The sequence below is a fragment of the Doryrhamphus excisus genome, chromosome 11, assembly GCF_030265055.1.
Source record: "Doryrhamphus excisus isolate RoL2022-K1 chromosome 11, RoL_Dexc_1.0, whole genome shotgun sequence".
NCBI lineage: Eukaryota > Metazoa > Chordata > Actinopteri > Syngnathiformes > Syngnathidae > Doryrhamphus > Doryrhamphus excisus.
This window is the reverse complement of record NC_080476.1, coordinates 17,321,418-17,342,698: the sequence shown is the minus strand read 5'-3', so window position 1 is coordinate 17,342,698 and position 21,281 is coordinate 17,321,418. Positions and strand designations below refer to the sequence as shown.

The 21,281-nt window shown below is 38.7% G+C and overlaps 2 protein-coding genes across 6 annotated transcripts in view; one reads left to right on the top strand and one right to left on the bottom strand.

Annotated features, from left to right (window-relative positions):
* aass (aminoadipate-semialdehyde synthase) overlaps window positions 1-21,281 on the top strand; it is a 63,875-nt gene that overhangs the window by 11,158 nt on the left and 31,436 nt on the right. Inside the window, exons 8-25 of the mRNA XM_058087501.1 lie at window positions 488-615; window positions 707-855; window positions 1,348-1,470; window positions 1,587-1,698; window positions 2,608-2,667; window positions 3,585-3,652; window positions 7,212-7,333; window positions 8,332-8,461; window positions 8,537-8,647; window positions 10,106-10,214; window positions 10,313-10,453; window positions 10,518-10,685; window positions 10,759-10,851; window positions 10,915-11,030; window positions 11,145-11,233; window positions 11,310-11,486; window positions 11,564-14,386; window positions 20,494-20,625. Of these exons, the coding sequence (XP_057943484.1) occupies window positions 488-615; window positions 707-855; window positions 1,348-1,470; window positions 1,587-1,698; window positions 2,608-2,667; window positions 3,585-3,652; window positions 7,212-7,333; window positions 8,332-8,461; window positions 8,537-8,647; window positions 10,106-10,214; window positions 10,313-10,453; window positions 10,518-10,685; window positions 10,759-10,851; window positions 10,915-11,030; window positions 11,145-11,233; window positions 11,310-11,486; window positions 11,564-11,682 (2,015 nt within the window). The 3' untranslated portion in view covers window positions 11,683-14,386; window positions 20,494-20,625. The remainder of the gene's footprint in view (window positions 1-487; window positions 616-706; window positions 856-1,347; window positions 1,471-1,586; window positions 1,699-2,607; window positions 2,668-3,584; window positions 3,653-7,211; window positions 7,334-8,331; window positions 8,462-8,536; window positions 8,648-10,105; window positions 10,215-10,312; window positions 10,454-10,517; window positions 10,686-10,758; window positions 10,852-10,914; window positions 11,031-11,144; window positions 11,234-11,309; window positions 11,487-11,563; window positions 14,387-20,493; window positions 20,626-21,281) is intronic.
* Window positions 13,935-21,281, bottom strand: part of ptprz1a (protein tyrosine phosphatase receptor type Z1a) — a 53,429-nt gene continuing 46,082 nt past the window's right edge. For 3 of the 5 annotated variants that reach the window (XM_058087493.1, XM_058087494.1, XM_058087497.1), the window contains 7 exons: window positions 20,554-20,700; window positions 18,041-18,119; window positions 16,693-16,730; window positions 16,248-16,607; window positions 16,025-16,167; window positions 15,810-15,945; window positions 13,935-14,360 (listed from right to left, as the gene is read on the bottom strand). In XM_058087493.1, the coding sequence (XP_057943476.1) occupies window positions 14,220-14,360; window positions 15,810-15,945; window positions 16,025-16,167; window positions 16,248-16,607; window positions 16,693-16,730; window positions 18,041-18,119; window positions 20,554-20,700 (1,044 nt within the window). In that variant the 3' untranslated portion in view covers window positions 13,935-14,219. The remainder of the gene's footprint in view (window positions 14,361-15,809; window positions 15,946-16,024; window positions 16,168-16,247; window positions 16,608-16,692; window positions 16,731-18,040; window positions 18,120-20,553; window positions 20,701-21,281) is intronic. The other 2 variants (XM_058087495.1, XM_058087498.1) reach the window with 2 other exon arrangements.

The following is a 21,281-nucleotide window of genomic DNA, read 5'->3' as shown; positions in this document are numbered from 1 at the left end:
TTGTTGTCTCAACCCTGCCCTCGACTGGTCCACTTGCGTCCTTCCTTCCTTCCTTCCTTGTCGTCTCAACCCTGCCCTCGACTGGTCCACTTGCGTCCTTCCTTCCTTCCTTCCTTGTTGTCTCAACCTTGCCCATGTCTCGTCCACTTGCGTACTTACACTGACGTCATGTTTAGCTGCTTTTACTGGTTTTATTTTTGGTTGTTTTCTACTTCCTGTTGGCCCTATTGACCAACTTTATGTTTATTAAGGAGTTTATATGGCTACATTTTTAAACCGTATATTAGCAGGCAAATATTCATGCTAGCAGACAGTGAGAGCGACGCCCCAGGAAAAACATTGCCAATAAAAGCACCTAATAAGGACATGAAATATGAATATACATATTCCCAAAGTGATTATTAGACAATAGACCAAGACCGTATCTAACCCGCACAACCGCTAGACTGGATCACGTTGGGGTCACCAACCCCTGTTGTCGTTTTAGACATGACCAAAGTGTACGCCACCGTGCTGAGTCGCCACCACCACCTCATGAGGAAGAGCGACGGCATCTACGACCCCATGGAGTACGAGAATCACCCAGAGCTCTACACGTCCCACTTCAGGACCAGCGTGAGAGCCCCCCTCCCCCGTGCCCCTCCCCCACTCCACTCATTCCTGTCAATCAGCAAGTTCAAACGGTTCATCACAAACATCCTCGCAGGTGGCGCCGTACACAAACTGCCTGATCAATGGCATTTACTGGGACCCCCAGACCCCCCGACTCCTCAGGCGGTTGGACGCTCAGAAGCTGATGCGACCGTCCAAAAGCTCGTTCCCGGCTAACGAGGGAATGCCTCAGCTGCCTCACAAGTAAGACCAACCTGCACCGTTCCTTGGTTCTACGCCGAGAAATTGAGTGTTGCTCATGGGTATGAATACTTTTACAACCAACTGTACGATTACGCAATAACTATTTTATTATTCAATGTAAAGCTACGGTCATGTGACCCACCCCCACCATGTTATTTGTCCTATGCTAGCATCCACGTAATACGCAAAGCCTCAAAGTTGTATCATCGTTCAGCAAATGCTCAATTATTTTGGACAATCAATTGATGAAAATGTTTAGCATAAACATAGCTGGTTAGCTCGCTAGCTAGTTGGCGGCCATGTTTTTCGTGTCACGTGTTCTTGTCAGCCCCATAAAGAGCTATAGCAACTTTCACGCTGATTCGGCTAAACACTTTCAAGTACTTTGAATACAACTTATAGTTATTTAGTGGCACCCTGTGGTGTGCTGCATTTGAGGACATCAGGAGAGTTTTTTTTTAATGTGGACTTCTGGTCTTTTCTGTCTGACAGACTGTTAGCCATCTGCGACATATCCGCCGACACGGGAGGCTCCATCGAGTTCATGAACGAATGCACGACCATCGACAAGCCTTTCTGCATGTACGACGCCGACCAGCACATCGACCATGACAGGTAGCTAATTGCTAATAAGCTAATTGTTATTACCATCCATATGTATCTAAAAATAGATTACAACATGCAAACGGTGTTTTCCATGAAAAGAAATGATGGTAATGCTATGATTTCAGTGTGGAAGGCAACGGCATCCTCATGTGTTCCATCGACAACCTTCCAGCTCAGCTACCCATCGAGGCCACCGAGTACTTTGGAGATCGTCTGTTTCCTTACATCTGGGAGATGGTATGATGTTCCCATGTATTCCTGGAGGCCAAGGCTGGATCCTCCAAGTAGAAGCCAAACCAGGAGTTGGCTTACCATGATTCCAAGTGCAAGGAAGGGAGGGAGAGAAGGAAGAGAGGGAGAGAAGGAAGGAAGGGAGGGAGAGAAGGAAGGGAGGGAGAGAAGGAAGGAAGGGAGAGAAGGAAGGAAGGGAGAGAAGAAAGGAAGGACGGAAGTGGACCAGTCGAGGGCAGGGTTGAGACAGGAAGGAAGGAAAGAAGGCAGGGAGAGAAGGAAGGAAGCAAGTGGACCAGTCAAGGGCAGGGTTGAGACAGGAAGGAAGGAAGGAAGGAAGGAAGGATGCAAAGATGCAAGTGGACCAGTCGAGGGCAGGGTTGAGACAGGAAGGAAGGAAGGAAGGGAGAGAAGGAAGGAAGGATGCAATGAAGGAAGGAAGGATGCAAGTGGACCAGTCGTGGGCAGGGTTGAGACAGGAAGGAAGGAAGGAAGGAAGGAAGGAAGGAAGGAAGGAAGGAAGGAAGGAAGGAAGGATGCAAGTGGACCAGTCGAGGGCAGGGTTGAGACGACAAGGAAGGAAGGAAGGAAGGAAGGAAGGAAGGAAGGACATAAGTGGACCAGTTGAGGGCAGGGTTGAGGAAGGAAGGAAGGGCGAAAGGAAGGAAAGAAGGAAGGATGCAATTAGACCAGTTGAGGGCAAAGTTGAGGAAGGAAGGAAGGGCGGAAGGAAGGAAAGAAGGAAGGATGCAATTAGACCAGTCGAGGGCAGGGTTGAGGAAAGAAGGAAGGAAAGAAGGAAGGACGCAATTGGACAAGTCGAGGGCAGGGTTTAGACAGGAAGGAAGGAAGGAAGGAAGGAAGGAAGGAATGAAGGAAGGAATGAATATTGAGTCCCAACATTGTCCCCCTCAGCTGCCCTCAGACGCCAGCAGACCTCTGGAGGACGAAGACTTCAGCCCGCAAGTCCGAGACGTAAGTCCTCCACTCGGTCCACTTCTCCCTCTAGAACAGAATCCAAGCACTTTGGCTTGTGTGGTTCTCGAGTCGACACGCTCCAACCTGATGTGGCTCATTTGGAATCCAGTCGGTAAGCAAACGTGAAACGGAGGCAGTATCCCGGCAGCTTCCCTTCTTGCAGTCATTCAAACTTCCAATGCTTTATATGTCTAATGTTCCTTAACAAAAAGTTATTTGCAGTGACTGGCGTTGTCAGTTATGTTATGCAGTTGTGAATTTTATATAAACAGCCTATTTCACCTGAATTGTTGTCTCAAATAAATAAACACTCCCCCTTCTTTATTTTGCATATTGTAGCTCTACTTAAAATCCCATTAAGATCCAAAAATTTTAGCTATTTTTACACTGGTGTTTTTATTTTGATGGAGTCTATTTCCTCTCAGTATGCATTGTAGTGTAATCGGCGCTTTCTTCAATACATGCTTTTATTGTGAAAGTATACAAACAGGAAATACTGGTTCCTCTTCCACACACTCGTGTACCGCTGGTGTACCGCGGAGAGCTTGAAGCGTTCAGGGCAACGCGGTGATGCTGCCTTCGCGTAAACATGACTTTAATCAACCGCAACCACTAAAAAAACTAGATTGAAAAGTTTTTTAACCGGCTCGGGGAGACGTAGCTAGCATGAACTAGCATGGCTGTACTTGGGCTCGTCACGTGACCAGTTAAAGGAGGGAGTAAAAATAGAAAGCAGCTCGGGGAGGCAGTGTTTGCATTTGTAGTTCATGAATTACAAATGTTAAAAAAAAACTACAAACGCCATGTGTAAATATTAAACGACAAAATGCCAGCGGCTTACTTGCTAACTAATCGCTTAGTAGATGAGTGGCCATTTAAGATAACATACTGAATGATTTTGTTGTTGCATTCAGGCGGTAATCACCTCAAACGGAGCCTTGACGTCAAAGTTTGAATACATCGAGAAGCTTAGAGAAAAGAGGTAAGACCAAAAACTTGTTGACTTTAAAAGAAAGGGGAGAAGTACAGGTGGTCCTCGGTGCGTACCTACGATGTTATGCTGCTAAAAGAAAAAAATACCATTCAGAATAACACAATTCCTTACTTTTTTTATCTCTGTGGTTGTCTTGCATACTGGAGAGACCGTCAGCGCTGTTAAATTTAAGACAAAAAAATGTCGATATCCGTCTCTTCGTTTTGCTTGTTATTTCTCCACTTCAATAGGGTGCCTCACTTCCGTAAACAAAATTTCTTTGGCGCCATTTTTTGGCTTACTTCATCAAAACAAAGGCAGAGGCTGGAGGGCGGGAACACAACCAGGAAGTAACTCAGAAAGGCGGGAACAATCACGTCCTCAACGGAGGTAAAAGTAACCTTTTGAATGAACTTTATTTAAAATTGTTTTCTGTATGTGAAATGGTAATGGAGATACTTAACAGTATTACGTACGAGGACCACCTGGGTATTGTTTTGGACTGTTTAACCAGTTTGTGAAAATGACTTCTCTCAATGGCGTGTGTGTGTGTTTGTTTGTGTGTGTGTGAGAAGATTATACGACAGGTAACTCGTCTTTTTTTGTCACACCTTGTTGACGCTCATAGAGGTGGACGTGCACATTCATAGCTTGTCAGCTAATGCTGAAATATCATAGTTTCATAATGGAAATGAAGTACCAGTAGTATTAGCGGTTGGTTTAAAATGTCAAAAGTGAAAGTACACCTTTAGTCACGGTCCACCTCTAGGAGCTCTCAAAGTATTTCCTGTTCAAGTTGCTTGTTGCTTGCTAGTTGGCTAGTTTACTTTCCCGCTGGAAGTCCCGCCCCTGATTGTGATGATGTGCCAAGAAGCCCGCCCCCCTCGGTCCACTTCCTTTTGTCAAGCCCGGCTTTGTGCTAAGTGCACGTTAACGTGAAAGTGGGCCGTTTGACGTCGTCGTATTCTGCTTCCGCTGAAACGTGAAGCTAACTTTCTCTGTTATATTGATTGATGCCGCAGAGAGTACTCACGCAAGGACTCCTGTGACGTTTACATCGGCTAACATTAATTATTAATATTTTATATTGCATTTTTATTCCTGGTCCTGGCATGAGCATATCTGGCGGAAAATCTGTCTTGCTTATTGACAATATCTTTTTTTTTCTAGAACAGGGGGCCTCAAACTAGTGTCCTGTGGGCCACATTTGGCCCGCGGGCCGCGTGATATGAAAGTTTAATGTTAGTGCGGCCCGCGCAAGTTTGATATGGATGCTGTTACATTTGATTAATGTTCATGTTAAAGGTTAAATAACTGTTAATAGTTATCCTCCCTATCCGTGTGGAAGTGGTAAGTTTTTGGCTTTTTTAAGTTGAAAGGAAATAACTTGGAGGCTACCGTTTAGGTCGCTAGCTCTCTAGTTTGCGAGTTAGCATGTGTCTCAAGACCCTGCAGTTGCGCAATATGTTGTAAATAAAAAGAGTATAAATGTGACTATAGTCGTGTTTTGTCATGTCTACAGGGTTCTAATAATGCTATGTTAATTTTAATCATTTGTCTACCCACCAACTATATGTGTTTTTTATTTTTTAGTTTTTATTATTTGCCGTTTTATTATTATTATTATATTTATTACTGATTGATTTTCTTTATTCTTGATTTGTTTATTTATTTTTCATCTTATTTTGTATAGAAAAATAAAAATTAAGATATTTGAGAACATTGGAATGTTTTATCAGAGCTTTTCTTGTAGAAAATCAGAACCAAAGCAAAGTTTATTCATTAATCTGTTTTTAATAAATGCGTTTTTTGGGGGGGGGGGGTTGGAAAACCTGATGCGGCCCAGCCTCGCCCAGACCCTAGCTCCAGTGGCCCCCAAGTAAATTGAGTTTGAGACCCCTTTTCTAGAATGAAAAAGGAAAAAAAAAATTTTTTAAGAAAAGGAAAAATTAAATTAATTTTCTTCTTTATTTTTCCTCTCGCATTTTTCTTTGTTTTCCATGTATTTTTTTTTTCTTTCTTTTTTTTGGTCTTTTTTCCATCTTTTTTCACTGTCTTATTTGCTCCATTTGATCTTAACCTGATTACTTTCTCAGGTTGCGGCTAAATGAGCGTCCACTCATGAGATGATTATCATTCTTCTTCTGCTTTTTCCTTCTCCTATGTAGGCCGCGTCTTAAGACTTATTGACTATTGTCTTAAGACTAATTGATCTTCTAGTTTTTGCAGACAAGCCAGCAAATCTTTTTAATCCCCTGATTGAGTTTTCCTCCTTCGGATATGAAAAACGTCTTCTCGTCTTGGTCTTTTCTTTGCTTTTTTAATTAGGATGAGCGGGAGGCTCCAGTCAGACCTGCTGCTGCTTGTCGTATCCAATTAGCGCACAGCAAAGTGGGGGGCAGGGGGGGCGGCTGGTGGAGGCTGACTCCTGTGGGGGCCTTGGCGCTGGTGGTGGAACACCAAAGGTCACACTTACACACGTGGACAAAATTGTTGGTGCCCCTCAGATAAAGAAAGAAAATCCCACAATTCTCACTGAAATCACTTGAAACTTACAAAAGTAACAATAAATACAAATTTATTGAGAATTAAACAATCAATCAATCCATTTCAAATTTTAAATAATTTATTTAAATTAATTGAGTTTTTTAAAATTAATTTTTAAATTACTAAAATTCAAATCAAAATCAGCCATCACTTTTGAATTGTTGATTAACAATTATTTACATTTTTTTTAAAAATTAATTAAAATAATTAATTAAATTTTTTTATTTATTTTTAAAGTAGTTTAATTATTTTTTTAATTATTAAAAAAAATAGTCACACTTACACACGTGGACAAAATTGTCGGTGCCTCAGTTAAAGAAAGAAAATCCCACAATTCTCACTGAAATCACTTGAAACTTACAAAAGTAACAATAAAAATCAGCCATCACTTTTGAATTGTTGATTAACAATTATTTACATTTTTTAAAATTAATTTAAATAATGAATTAATTTTTTAAAGTTTATTTTTAAAGTGGTTAAATTAATTTTTAAATTAGAAAAAATAGTCACACTTACACACAAAATCAAAATCAGCCATCACTTTTGAATTGTTGATAAACAGTTATTGACATTAATTATTTAAATTTAATTTAAATATATATTTTTTAAATTTATTTTTAAAGTAGTTAAATACATTTTTAAATTAATTATTCAAAAAATAGTCACACGCACGTGGACAAAATTGTTGGTGCCCCTCGGTTAAAAAAAGAAAATCCCACAATTCTCACTGAAATCACTTGAAACTTACAAAATTAACAATAAATAAAAATGTATTGAGAATTAAACAATCAATCAATTTAATAATTTAAATAATTTATTTAAATTAATTAAAAAAATTAAATTAATTTTTAAATTAGTAAAATTTTTGAATTAGTGAAATTAATTTTTGAATTAATTATTAAAAAAAAATCATGAATCAGGCCTGGACAAAAAATGAAGTGAAATGATGAAATTGCACACAAATCACAATCCTCACAACCACCATGTTTATGTTTTGGTGTCTTCTTTGCGTCTCCACCAGAGAGAAGTCTCAGATCATGGAGAAAAGCGGGATGAAGCGAGTTCTGTTGCTGGGCACGGGGTACGTCTCCACACCCGTGGTGGAATACCTGACCCGGAATGACAAGACACAGGTGACAGTGGGTGAGTGTGGTCGTTATTAATGTTCAACTTCACCACGTATGCTGTTCCCCAGGTGCCATGAATGCACCATCATTATTTGGTGTTTTGTATTGAATACGGATGGACGCCGTGAGGCACATACAACGACTAGTAAAACAGCATGGACGTTCATAGCAAGCAGCAGCGAGAAAGTTTCTATATTTAGTTTTCCAAATTGTCCAGGAGCTATTTGCCCCCCAATAGCTATTTGCTATTTGAATTGTTTGACTCCACCACTGAACCACTGCTATTGGAATTGCATAGCCCATGTGAACGTGGGAGGAAAGTTGTTTTTGAAAAGTTGTTGCTGTTTTAAGATGGCAAAAAGAATGATCAAGAAGTGGTGCATGGTAATGGTAATGGTTTTATTTCATTTGAACTTGCATCAGATTCCAATTGAGTGCATCCCATAATCAGTTCCCAGTTCCACATGTCCAAAAGGAGTAGGAAGAAGCAAAGCTTATTAAATCCTACCCCTCCATCTGGTACTTTTACAATCAGTAACTGTTACATTTGTTCACTTCCTGCTTTCCTAATATAGTTTAAGGGTTTTTTTTTGTTTTAATTTTTATTTTTTTATTTAATTTTTATTTTTTTATTTAATTGTATTTTTTGTTTTGGACCTTTGAACCCAGCTGCCTCTAGCAAGAGACCCAATCTGGCAGCCACCAAACCAAAACCCCCCAACGCCTTGGCAGCATTATGTCCATAAAGTAATGGTAATGGTAATGATAATGGTTTTTCACTTGAACATGCATCAGATTACAATTGAATGCATCCCATAATCAGTTCCCAGTTCCACATGTCCAAAAGGAGTAGGAAGAAGCAAAGCTTATTAAATCCTACCCCTCCATCTGGTACTTTTACAATCAGTAACTGTTACATTTGTTCACTTCCTGCTTTCCTAATATAGTTCAAGTTTTTTTTTAATTAAATTATTATTACATTAAATTATTATTATTTATTTTTTTTTACTCCAGCCTCGGTGATCATGAAGCAGGCGCAGGATCTCTCGGCCAGATATCCCAACACCGTCCCCATCATGCTGGACGTCAGCAGCCAGGAGGCGCACCTCAACTCATTGATCAAAGACCACGACCTGGTCATCAGGTACCCATTTAAGCCTAGGATTTAGGACTAGGACTAGGATCCTTGTCTTTATTGGTCGCTCTTCTCCCGCCGCAGCCTGCTGCCTTATACGCTGCACCCACTAGTGGCCAAACACTGCATTGACAGGAAGGTCAACATGGTGACCGCCAGCTACCTGAGTCCTGCTATGAAGGAGCTGCACGGCAGGTAATTCATTTAATTTTTTAAATTTATTTTTAAGAGTAGTTAAATTTTTTAATTAAAAAAAAAAGTCACACACATGTGGACAAAATTGTTGGTGCCCCTCAGTTAAAGAACGAAAATCCCACAATTCTTACTGAAATCACTTGAAACTTACAAAAGTAACAAATAAAATGTATTGAGAATTAAACAATCAAAATCAGCCATCACTTTTTAATTGTTGATTAACAATTATTTGCATTATTTTTTTAAAAATTAATTTAAATAATAAATTTAATTTTTAATTTTAAAGTAGTTAAATTATTATTATTAAAATTATATTATTAAAATTATTTTTTAAATTAATTATTTGAAAAAATAGTCACACACACGTGGCAAAATTGTTGGTGCCCCTCAGTTAAAAAAAGAAAATCCCACAATTCTCACTGAAATCATTTGAAACTTACAAAAGTAACAATAAATAAAAAATTATTGAGAATTAAACAATCAATCAATTTAATAATTTATTTTAATTAATTATTTTTTTTTGAATTAAATTTAAAATTAGTAAAATTAAATTTTAAATTAGTAAAATTAATTTTAAATTAATAAAAAAATAAATTCAATTTTATTGAGAATTAAAAAAAATCAAAATCAGCCTTCAATTTTTAGTTGTTTTTAAATTAATTTAAATAATTAATGAATTTTTTTACATTTATATTTTAAAGTAGTTAAATTAATTTTTAAATTAATTATTAAAAAATAGTCACACACGTGGACAAAAATTGTTGGTGCCTCTCAGTTAAAGAAAGAAAATCCCACAATTCTCACTGAAATCACTTGAAACTTACAAAACTAACAATAATTTTTTTTATTGACAATTAAAAAAAAATCAAAATCAGCCATCACTTTTGAATTGTTGATTAACAATTATTTGCATTATTTTTGAAAGTTAATTTAAATAATTAATACATTTTTTTACATTTATATTTTAAAGTAGTTAAATAAATTTTATAAAAAAATAGTCACACTTGCACACGTGGACAAAATTGTTGGTGCCCCTCAGTTAAAGAAAGAAAATCCCACAATTCTCACTGAAATCACTTGAAACTTACAAAACTAACAATAAAATTATTTTTTTTTTGAGAATTAAACAATTAAAATCAGCAATCACTTTTGAATTGTTGATTAACAATTATTTGCATTATTTTTTTAATTCATTTAAATAATTTAATTTTTTAATTTATTTTTTTAAGTAGTTAAATAAATTTTTAAATAAATTATTTAAAAAAAATACTCACACTTACACACAAAAAAATGTATTGAGAATCAAACAATCAAAATCAGCCATCACTTTTGAATTGTTGATTAACAATTATTTACATAAATGTTTTAAATTAATTTAATTTAGGGGTGCATATTTTTAACTGCAGTACATTGAAATAAAATCTTATATATATATGTGTGTGTGTGTGTGTGTCTTAGTGCGGTGGAAGCAGGCATCACCATCGTCAATGAGATGGGACTAGATCCAGGTATTGATCACATGTTGGCCATGGAGTGTATTGATCAAGCTAAAGCTGACGGCTGCACAGTGAGCGCACACACACACACACAAGTGAACTAGAATCAATTGTATCGTCACACAATGAGTGCGTGTTGCCTTTTGTGTTTGTGTGCGTTGCGCCGCAGGTGGAATCGTACGTTTCCTTCTGCGGAGGACTCCCCGCTCCCGAGTGTTCCGACAATCCTCTTCGCTACAAGTTCAGCTGGAGTCCGTACGGCGTTCTCAACAACACCATCAGCCCCGCCCTCTTCCTGCGAGACAACAAGGTACATCGTACCTTATTTGTTATCGCATAACGAAGCTAAGTAACAATAAGCGTGTCTCTGTCAGATTGTGAGTATCCCACAAGGGGGCGCCCTGCTGGACGCCACCGCCCCGTTGGATTTCTTCCCCGGATTCAACTTGGAAGGTTATCCCAACCGGGACAGCACCAAATACGCGGAACTGTACGGCATCCAGAAGGTGCACACGCTGCTCAGAGGAACTTTACGCTACAAGGTGAGCTAGCAAAACACATACACTTCCTGTTGCACTTAAAGCGGTCGTGGTGACCCGTGGCGGTGTAACGCAGGGCTTCTCGAGCGCCATGAGTGGTTTCGTCAAGTTGGGTCTGATCAACAGCGATCCGTGTCCAATGCTGCAGGGTTCCTCAACGGTCACGTGGGTAAGGCTACGGCGTCCATGGCGCCACTTTTCCCGTAGTTTCTTCATGTATTTGTGTCTATAGAAAGAGCTGCTGTGTCATGTGATGTCTGTGGACTCCTCCATCGCCCATGATGCGTTTGAGGCCGCCGTGTTGCACCGTGTCGGCCATGACGAGAATAAAATGGACTGTCTGAGATGGTGAGAATGAAGACAGTAGTTGATTGCAGGCGGACTGTAACGTTAGCGCGGCATATACCGCACGCTATCGTGTATTTATTGATTATGGAATGTGTTTACATATTGCGTGCGTAGGTTTGGAATGCTGAGCGACGAGCCGGTTCCTCATGCCGACAGCGTCCTGATGGCACTGAGCAAACATCTGGAAGCTAAACTCTCATTCAGTGAGGAAAAACACTCACGTCCACGCAACGTCCACGCGGCGTGCTACTCAATGTGTCACGCGTCCCGTTTTTACAGGCGACAGCGAACGAGACATGATCGTCCTCAGAAGCGACTTGGGTCTTCGCCACCCGACAGGGGAGCTAGAGACCAAGCACATCAGCCTAGTCGTGTACGGAGACATCGGCGGCTTCTCCGCCATGGCTAAAACGGTCGGATACCCGGCAGCCATCAGCGCACGCATGATCCTGGACGGTCAGTCACGCACGATTTTAAAATGTTTATCGATGCTTACTGCACGTTACAAATTACAAACGCGCCCGTCTTTCCAGGTGAGATCAGATCCAAGGGAATCGTGCTTCCCATGACCAAGGAGTTCTACGTGCCGGTGTTGGCGCGCTTGAAGGACGAGGGTCTGCACGTCATGAACACCAGCACCCTGCTGGAGTAACCAGCGCTAACGTTTTTTTTTTAAATTCAACTACTGCAAATCTTTTACACATCCAAATCACGGCAATAAGCATCTTTACTAGGGGAACATCAAATCTAAACAGTTAAAAAAATAATAGTGTTTAAATGGGCAAATGTTATGAATAAAATGAAGGCTGCTATTTGAATTCAAAGTTGAAAGGTCACTGCTGATACTAAAAGGTGCTGTCTGTACTTGGTGCCTTCTGATTGGCTGGCGACCAGTCCATGGTGCACACTCCTCTTCCTGGTTTGAAGCACGCAAGCCACGCCCCCACATAACTCGTGCAAGGAAATGTGTGACCAAGCGGCAAGACGTAATGTATTTCACTATTGTAGTTCTAATTTAAAAGACAAAAAACGGTTTATTATTATTATCCAGAAACGCTAGCCATACTCAATAGTTGTCGGCTAATGAGTGCTATTTAACAAAGTCTAGCTAGTAACGTTAGCTCACTGAATGTATCGCCTATCATGACGGTAACAAAATAGTGTTTGGGAAATTTTACCGCGTCAAAACGAATGGAATATTTTTAAAGCCCTTTATTTTGGAAGCAGCTACAACATTTGCACTACTTTTTGACTTCTCGTTTCGTGTACAGAATAGCTCGCGAGTTGTCGGACGTAACTGCTAGCTTGTTGATAACGTTAGCTGATTAAGCTATGTTAGCCTTATGTGCGTGTGCACGAGCTGTGAGTGATTGACAGCGATAAATAGCACGCCCCTTTCCGGGCTAAACGACTGCACAATGGTTATGCTAGTCGCTGATGCTGTTATATTTTTGGAACACGGCACCTTTTTAAGACAGCACAAAGGTCACATACTTTTTTTTGGTTATTAGTTTTTATGGTTGCCGAGTAGGCACTCCCAAGGTTGTTTTTTTTTTAAACCGCCCACCTAGATTTGAATCATTTGCTTAGTCTTCCATGTGCACGGAGTTGCAGTGTTGTGAACGCCATATCAATAAAATATGTGCATAAACGTATAGTTACGGTCTGATTGCTTTGACATCGCAGCTGCGCTGATTTTTAAAGACCCAAAAAGCAGATTATCTTTATTTTTAGCCGACGTGAAATGCGCTTCACATTAATTTTAATAAGGTGAAATTGTAAGAACTTTTTATGTGCTAATAACATATTGTTCATAAATATGAGTCTGTTCAGCCCGCGCTAGCTCGCCATTATATTAATAATATTTGTAATTAAGTGTTAAATTAATGATTAATGTGCTCAAAGCAACATAAAGACAATGAGCGAATAAAGTGCAATTTTGGTGAAAATGTGACACTTTTAGTTCCTAGCGATCACCAGGCGCCAGCATTGATGACGTCACACACATGCGCCCACGACGTCTTCCGTGCCGTGAATATGTAAATATTAAATTTCTTCTGTTGAAAAATGTATTTAGAGATTTAGAGTGGTTAGAATTAATTTCGTTTAGGCGCTCTATGAATAATATGAATATGATTTAAATTTGGATTGAAGTTTTCTCTTGGACGTCAAAGAAAAAAAAATATTTCACCGTAGTAGCCATTAAGCTAGCTTAGCTTGTTAGCAAATAGCTAAAATGTCAATGACGATTTTTTTTCCAACATAAAATGTGAGCCGGAAATCAACTACCGGTCAATTATTGCATAGCGAAACTAACACATTTACTCTAATTGAGTGTTTTTCTGTGTATTTTTAATTATAATTTCTCAAAAGTATTTTTACAATTTTAGTCTTTTCTTCAGTGCGACGTCCTTAATAGCAGTGTTTCCCATATTACGCTTCCTGTCACGTTAAACAGCGTTACATTGTTATTGGCGCACAAACACGAGTCATTTAACATTTGTGAGTATTATTTTTCGTATTATTTTATGGTGAAATGTACCGAAACATGAAACCTGAGTCAGCAGGTGTGAAATGCGTGGCGTGGGGCTCGTGACGGGCCGGCGTTGGCGGGAGGCAGCCATGCAAACGAGGCCACCATGCAGGGGATAATTGGGGAGGGTCGTTAGAAGTCAAATATGCAAATGAGGCGAAAGATCCTCCTGCCGGTCAAGACCTTCGTCTGGACACTTGACCTACTTTGTTTTCTTGGCGAGTCTTAGCGCGGATTAGAATTTAGCATCTCGGGGATTACATCCGTGTAGGGACGGCGTTTGTAATCCACGAGCTCGTTTTCTCTTTGTCTGGATGCCGTGACCTTTCACCTCCTGTGTGTGGGCCGTCTGCCCCCCCCCCCCCATGGAGTAAAACTGACGATGAGCATTTTGTCAACAAGTCATTTAATTGGCGGCTAAGAATGTTTGTTAGAAAATGCAGAGTAAAAAAGCCAAAGCTACAAATGAAATATCTATTCATAAAGCATAAATATAAATTTGGTCCGTTGATGTGATTTACATGAAAAGATTATCATCAAGCTGCTTGTGTCCAGTTAAAGAATTAAAAAAAAAAGGCACGTTACAAAAATCCACTGGATAAAGTCCAATATCCGAGTTCTCTCGGAGGAAAGTTTGTTGCTTGGAAAAGTTTTCTTCACACCAGAGATTCCAGGCTCTCGGCCGTGCTTCCTCCCAGCACCACGACGCCGTTCTTGTCCGAAGACCGGAAGCTTCTGTGGTCTTCTTGCGTCCCGAGGAGGCTCAGCATGGACTCATAGAGGAACTGGTAGCGGTCCTGGCGCACACGGGAACAGCCAGCAGGTTAGTATGTCTTCAGTTATTTTGTTATTAATAAAAATGGATGATACTATTACATATTTTATATTTTTATAATATAAATTTGAATTTAATAATTAAATTAAGTTATAATACATATATATTATTATTATATATATAATATAATTATTATTTAATTTTATAATAAAAAATGTATTGTATATTACGTCAAAAATGTATTGTCATTTATACAATATAGATTCAAATGAATAGTATGTACTGTAAAAACACAAGTGACAAAAATATAAAGTGATATTTAATTATGAAATAAAATACAAATAATTGAACTTAAGCACCGTCAATTAATAATTTCATTAAATTATAATATATATATATTTATTATATTATATATTTTTAATATAATATGTATTCTATTATTATATTATAATTTAATTTTATAATTTTATTTAAAAAAATTAATAAAAGTAAAATATGTATTGTCATTTATACAATATAGATTAAAATGAATAGTATGTACTGTAAAAACACAAGTGACAAAAATATAAAGTGATATTTAATTATGAAATAAAATACAAATAATTGAACTTAAGCACCGTCAATTAATAATTTCATTAAATTATAATTTATATATATTTATTATATTATATATTTTTAATATAATATATATTCTATTATATTATAATTTAATTTTATAATTTTATTTAAAAAAATTAATAAAAGTAAAATATGTATTGTCATTTATACAATATAGATTCAAATGAATAGTATGTACTGTAAAAACACAAGTGACAAAAATATAAAGTGATATTTAATTATGAAATAAAATACAAATAATTGGCCTTAAGCACTGTCAATTAAATAATTTAATTAAATTATAATATATATATTATATATTTTTATTATATATATCTTATATATAATATAATATATAATGATTATATATTATATTTTAATTTTATAATTAATTTTATATTTTTTAAATAATATAAGTAAAATATGTATTGTTATTTATACAATATAGATTCAAATGAATAGTATGTACTGTAAAAACAGTGACAAAAATACAAAGTGATATTTGAAATATTATGAAATAAAATATTATGAAATAAAATACAAATAATTGAACTCAAGCACCGTCAATTTAATAATTTAATTAAATTATAATATACATATTATATATATTTTTATTAAAAATATATTTTATTATATATATTATAATTATAATAAAATTTTATAATAAAAAAATTATATTAAGTCAAATATGTATTGTCATTTATACAATATAGATTCAAATGAATAGTAAGTAATGTAAAAACACAATTGAAAAGTGATATTTAATGTGATATTTAATTATGATATTAATTATAAATAATTCAACTTAAGCGGCGTCATATGAGACATAAAAAACGTAACGAAGAAAAGAAGTCGAGTAGGAGTGATGCCTCACAAGGTGAGAGAAGGTTCCGGGTCTGCTGAGGTTGATGAGCTTGGCCGCTTGGAAGACGTCAACGGAACCTTCGGCCTCCAGCTGTCGCATCAAAGACAGCAGCGCGCAGAAGGTTCCCGCCGTGACTCCGCCCACACTGCCGCGGAGTCACACAGTGAGGGCCGGAAGCCCAATCCAATCACATCGCCGTTGTCACGGAAACCGGGCGTACTTACTGCTCGTGGACCACAGTGGGTCCCTCCTTGGCCCAGATGGTCTCCTTGACCAGGTGGAGCAGCTGGAAGGTGTTGCTGATGGGACTGTCTGGGTTCGGCCAGCGGGGTGCGCGGTAGCGTCTCACCTCCAGGACATAGTCGTCCTTGGACAGGAGATTTTTTTTGGGGGGGGGGCGTGAAAAAAAAGTCAATTCGTGACATGAAGACACCTTAGTTGCCGTACCTGCGTAGCTTCCAGCACAAAGTCCTGGGCCACCAGCATGTCCTCGTTGGCCAAGCAGACCACATTCTCAGCCACGTGCGTGACAGTGAACGCCTCGTACACGATCGGCTGCCCTTTGCCAGGACCAAACACGGAAGGCTCCGCCTCTTCCTGTGTCTGCTGGCGTACATAAAGACAGCATATAAAGACGGCGGCGTATGCGAAGCGTAAAGATGGTCGCCGTGTGACCTGAGCGTGATGCGAAGTCGGCAGGGACACGATGACGTGCGTGTTGTGGTCCCAAATCATCCTCCAGAAGTCTTTGAGGGTGTGTGGCAAAGGATTGTGGGTAATGATGAACTCCCTGCAGTGTTTGTAGCCCTACGTGCACACACACACACACACACACACACACACGCTATGATGTCATATTTGAGGCTTGCTTAAAGGCGAGTCGGGTTCTTACGCTGACGTAGGACGCGTTCATGTAGTCCGACGTGTCGCCTGCATATGGAGACAGACGGGGACAGGAAATGACATCACCCCAACGTAAACAATGTACTGTATACTACGTACAGTGGTGTGAAAAACTGTGTGGCCCCTTAAAATATTATAGAAAATTTACAAACGATAAAAAAAGAAAATAGTGAATAAAATATAATAAAATAATAATATATATAATAAATATTAATTATATATTATAATATAATAAATATATTATTTATTATATACATTATTTTTGAATAAAATAATAATATATATAATAAATAATATATTATTTACTATATATTATTATTTTATTATATTTTATTCACTATTTTATTTAGTGAATAAAAGAATTAAAATAAAAGAATAAAATGATTAACACTTCTCTAAAAAGAAGAAAATAATTAAAATAAAACTGAATAAAATATAATAAAACTAAAAATATATATATAAAAATAAAAAATATATATTATATATATTATATATAATAAATATCTTATTTATTTATTATAATATATTATTTATTACATATGTTATTTTATCATATTTTATTCACCATTTTATTTTTGTAATATATAATATTACAAAAATAAAATAGTGAATAAAATATAATAAAATAATAATATATATAATAAATAATATATTATTTATTTATTAAATAATATAAATTTATTTATAATATTATTTATTATTTATTAAAAAAAGGTGGTCTTGTGTGGTCCTAAATATAATACTAATACTAGGGCTGCACGTGGTGGTTAGCGCACAGACCTCACAGCTAGGAGGACCAGGGTTCAATTCCACCATCTCTGTGTGGAGTTTGCATGTCCTCCCCGTGCATGCGTGGGTTTTCTCCGGGTACTCCGGTTTCCGCCCACATTCCAAAAACATGCTAGGTTAATTAGCGACTCCAAATTGTCCATAGGTATGAATGTGAGTGTGAATGGTTGTTTGTCTATATGTGCCCTGTGATTGGCTGGCCACCAGTCCAGGGTGTACCCCGCCTCTTGCCCGAAGACAGCTGGGATAGGCTCCAGCACCCCCGCGACCCTCATGAGGATAAGCGGTAGAAAATGAATGAATGAATGATTATTCCTAACCAAAATGGCAAAATTGTCCTAAAAAGGCATTGATTCTAGTATGGTGATTTTTGAGTGTAGGGTCCAGTCACTCGTGCATCTAAGGGTTAAATCATAAAAAGTGAAAAAAAGTGTTCAGCTGTTTGAAGATCTGAAACATTAAAATATGACAAACGTGCAGAAAAAGAAGAAATAAGGAAGGTGGCAAACACTCCTTCACACCACAAAGCCGTCTGTGTCCCAACTGACCCGGTACCAGCGCGCCGGTTCCGTCCTTGTGGCGGGGGCGGTCTCCTTCGTCGTCTTCGTCGTCGTCGGCGCTCAGCAGCTGCAAAGGCAACGCTATAACGTCAACGGCGACACTCGAAAAAGTTTCAAGGGGGAGCACAAGGAGGGACTTGAACGCGCCGTCACGGCCGGCGCTCCAAACGCAAACAATGCGGCGATTATCCGGCGTGTCACGTTAAAAGACTAAATGTTAACATGCTCTTTTCAGCCTTTGTTGGCGCCAGAACACTTCAGCACGAGGCCGCGCATACTTTGCATCAAATGCACTCACTTTGTACAAACACACAACTTTTCAATGACTTCCTTTCACTTTCATTTAAATGAGTCTCCATACTTGTCAATCACAAGGTCACCCCCCTTCCCCCCCCACACAGCTTACTTTGAGAAGAAAGTGACATGAACAACCTTTACTGCTATTATTTGACTCCGCCAGCACACGGAAAAACAAAACAACGTTCCCGCACCGTGTTTTGGCGTTCCGAAAGAACTTTTAAGATTTCGAGGTGCGTCCTGCAACGTTTTGAGAGTGGTGAAATACTTTAGCGACGCTGATATCGGCCATACGTGCAGCATGTTTGATGCCGCGCTTGTGGTGCTGTGCAAGAGGTACCTAATGTTGTGGCCAATCGATGCATGTTAGTATTACCGCTGTCTGTTCCTTAGTAACCACTCCAACTTTATGTGCCCCAGTTCCTCTGTAACCAATCTACTCATTAGTCCTCAGTAACAACTCTAACGTTGTGCCTCTACTCGTTCTACTCATTAGTTCCTCAATAACTACTCTAAATGTATGTGCCTTAGTTATTAGTGCCTCGTTAGTTCCTCACTAGTTCCTCAGTAACTACTCTAACTTGATGTGCCTTAGTTCCTTAGTAACCAATCGACTCATTAGTTCCTCAGTAACAACTCTAATGTTGGGCCTTAGTTCCTTAGTAACTACTCTCACTGTACGTGCCTCAGCTCCCCTTTAACCAAACTGCTCATAAGTTCCTCAGTAACTACTCTAGCTTTAAATGCCTCAGTTCCTCTGTAACCAATCTACTCATTAGTTCCTCAATAACTACTCTAAATGTATGTTAGTATGTATGTATGTATGTATAGTTATTAGTGCCTCGTTAGTTCCTCACTAGTTCGTCAGTAACTACTCTAACTTGATGTGCCTTAGTTCCTTAGTAACCACTTTACTCATTAGTTCCTCAGTAACTACTCCAATTTTATGTGCCCCAGTTCCTCTGTAACCAATCGACTCATTAGTTCCCAGTAACAACTCTGACATTGGGCCTCAGTTCCTTAGTAACCACTCTACTCATTGGTTCGCCAGTAACTACTCTCACTGTATGTGCCTCAATTCCCCTTTAACCAAACTACTCATTAGTTCCTCAATAACTACTCTAAATGTATGTGCCTTAGTTATTAGTTCCTCATTAGTTCTTCACTAGTTCCTCAGTAACTACTCTAACTTGATGTGCCTTAGTTCCCTAGTAACCACTTTACTCATTAGTTCCTCAGTACAACTCTAACGCTGTGCCTTAGTTCCTTAGTAACTACTCTCACTGTACGTGCCTCAGTTCCCCTTTAACCAAACTACTCACAAGTTCCTCAGTAACTACTCTAGCTTTAAGTGCCTCAGTTTCTCTGTAACCAGTCTACTCATTAGTTCCTCAATAACTACTCTAAATGTATGTGCCTTAGTTATTAGTTCCTCGTCAGTTCCTCAGTAACTACTCTAGCTTTAAGTGCCTCAGTTCCACTGTAACCAATCTACTCATTAGTTCCTCAGTAACAACTCTAATGTTGTGCCTTAGTTCCTTAGTAACTACTCTCACTGTACGTGCCTCAGTTCCCCTTTAACCAAACTACTCATAAGTTCCTCAGTAACTACTCCAACTTTGTGTGCCTTTGTTTCTCTGTAACTACTCATTAGTTCCTCGTTAGTTCTTCATTCGTTTTTCCAGTAACTACTCTAACTATATATACCTTAGTTCCTTGATAACAACTCTAACTTTATGTACCCGTAGTTCCTCAACCAACTACTCAAACTTTATATGCCTTAGTTCCTCAGTAACTACTCTAACTTTATGCACCTTAATTCCTCAAGTAACTACTCAAACTTTACATGCCTTAGTTCCCCACTAACCACTCTACATGTGTCTTAGTTCCTTGGTAACTACTCTAACTTTATGTGTCTTAGTTCATCTGTAACTACTCTAACTTTGTGTCTTAGTTCCTTGGTAACTACTCTAACTTTATGTACCTTAATTCCCCATTACCCACTCGAACTGCATGGGTCTTAGTTAATCGGTAACTACTCTAACTTTATGTGCCTTAGTTCCTCAGTAACTACTCTACTCGTGAGTTCCTCAGTAACTACTCTAACTTGATGTGCCTTTGTTCTTCTGTAACTACGCTTGCAGTTCAACATCCATCAACATTTGATGTCAAATAAAAGTGAGGAGTACGATGATGAAGCTTACCTTGAACTGCTGGTCCAGTGGCGTCCTCCCATCCTGCCCCAGGGTCAGCAGTTGGTCCACGTACCTGTGCAGGTGAGACGCCGCCACCTCGGTCACCCCAGACTTGATGGCCTCCACCAAGGCGTCGTGGATGAACACGTACTGCTCCTGTGGCCGGTAGGAGGTGACAGGAGGTCACGGGACAAGTGTGGCTGACACAAGTTGGACACCCACTTGACTCACTGACTCACTGACTCATGAGTACTTGTTGACTCGAGTTTCACTGACTCACAGGTATTTTCCAACTTACTGTCACTGACTCATGGGTAATCGCCAACTTGAGTTTCCCTGACTCACGGGTATTCCCTGACTGCATTGTCACTGACTCACGGGTACTCGATGACTCGAGTTTTACTGACTCATGGGTACTTGACAAGTGACTTTCACTCACTCACCGGTATTTCCCGGACTTGAATTCCACTGACTCGGAAGTACTCGCCAACTCGAGTTTGACTGACTCATGAGTACTCGATGACTGAAGTTTCAATGACTCACAAGTACTGGATGACTGAAGTTTCACTGACTCATGAGTACTTGTTGACTCGAGTTTCACTGATTCACAGGTATTTTCCAACTTGAGTTTCCCTGACTCACGGGTATACCCTGACTGCATTGTCACTGACTCACGGGTACTCGATGACTCGAGTTTTACTGACTCATGGGTACTTGACAAGTGACTTTCACTGACT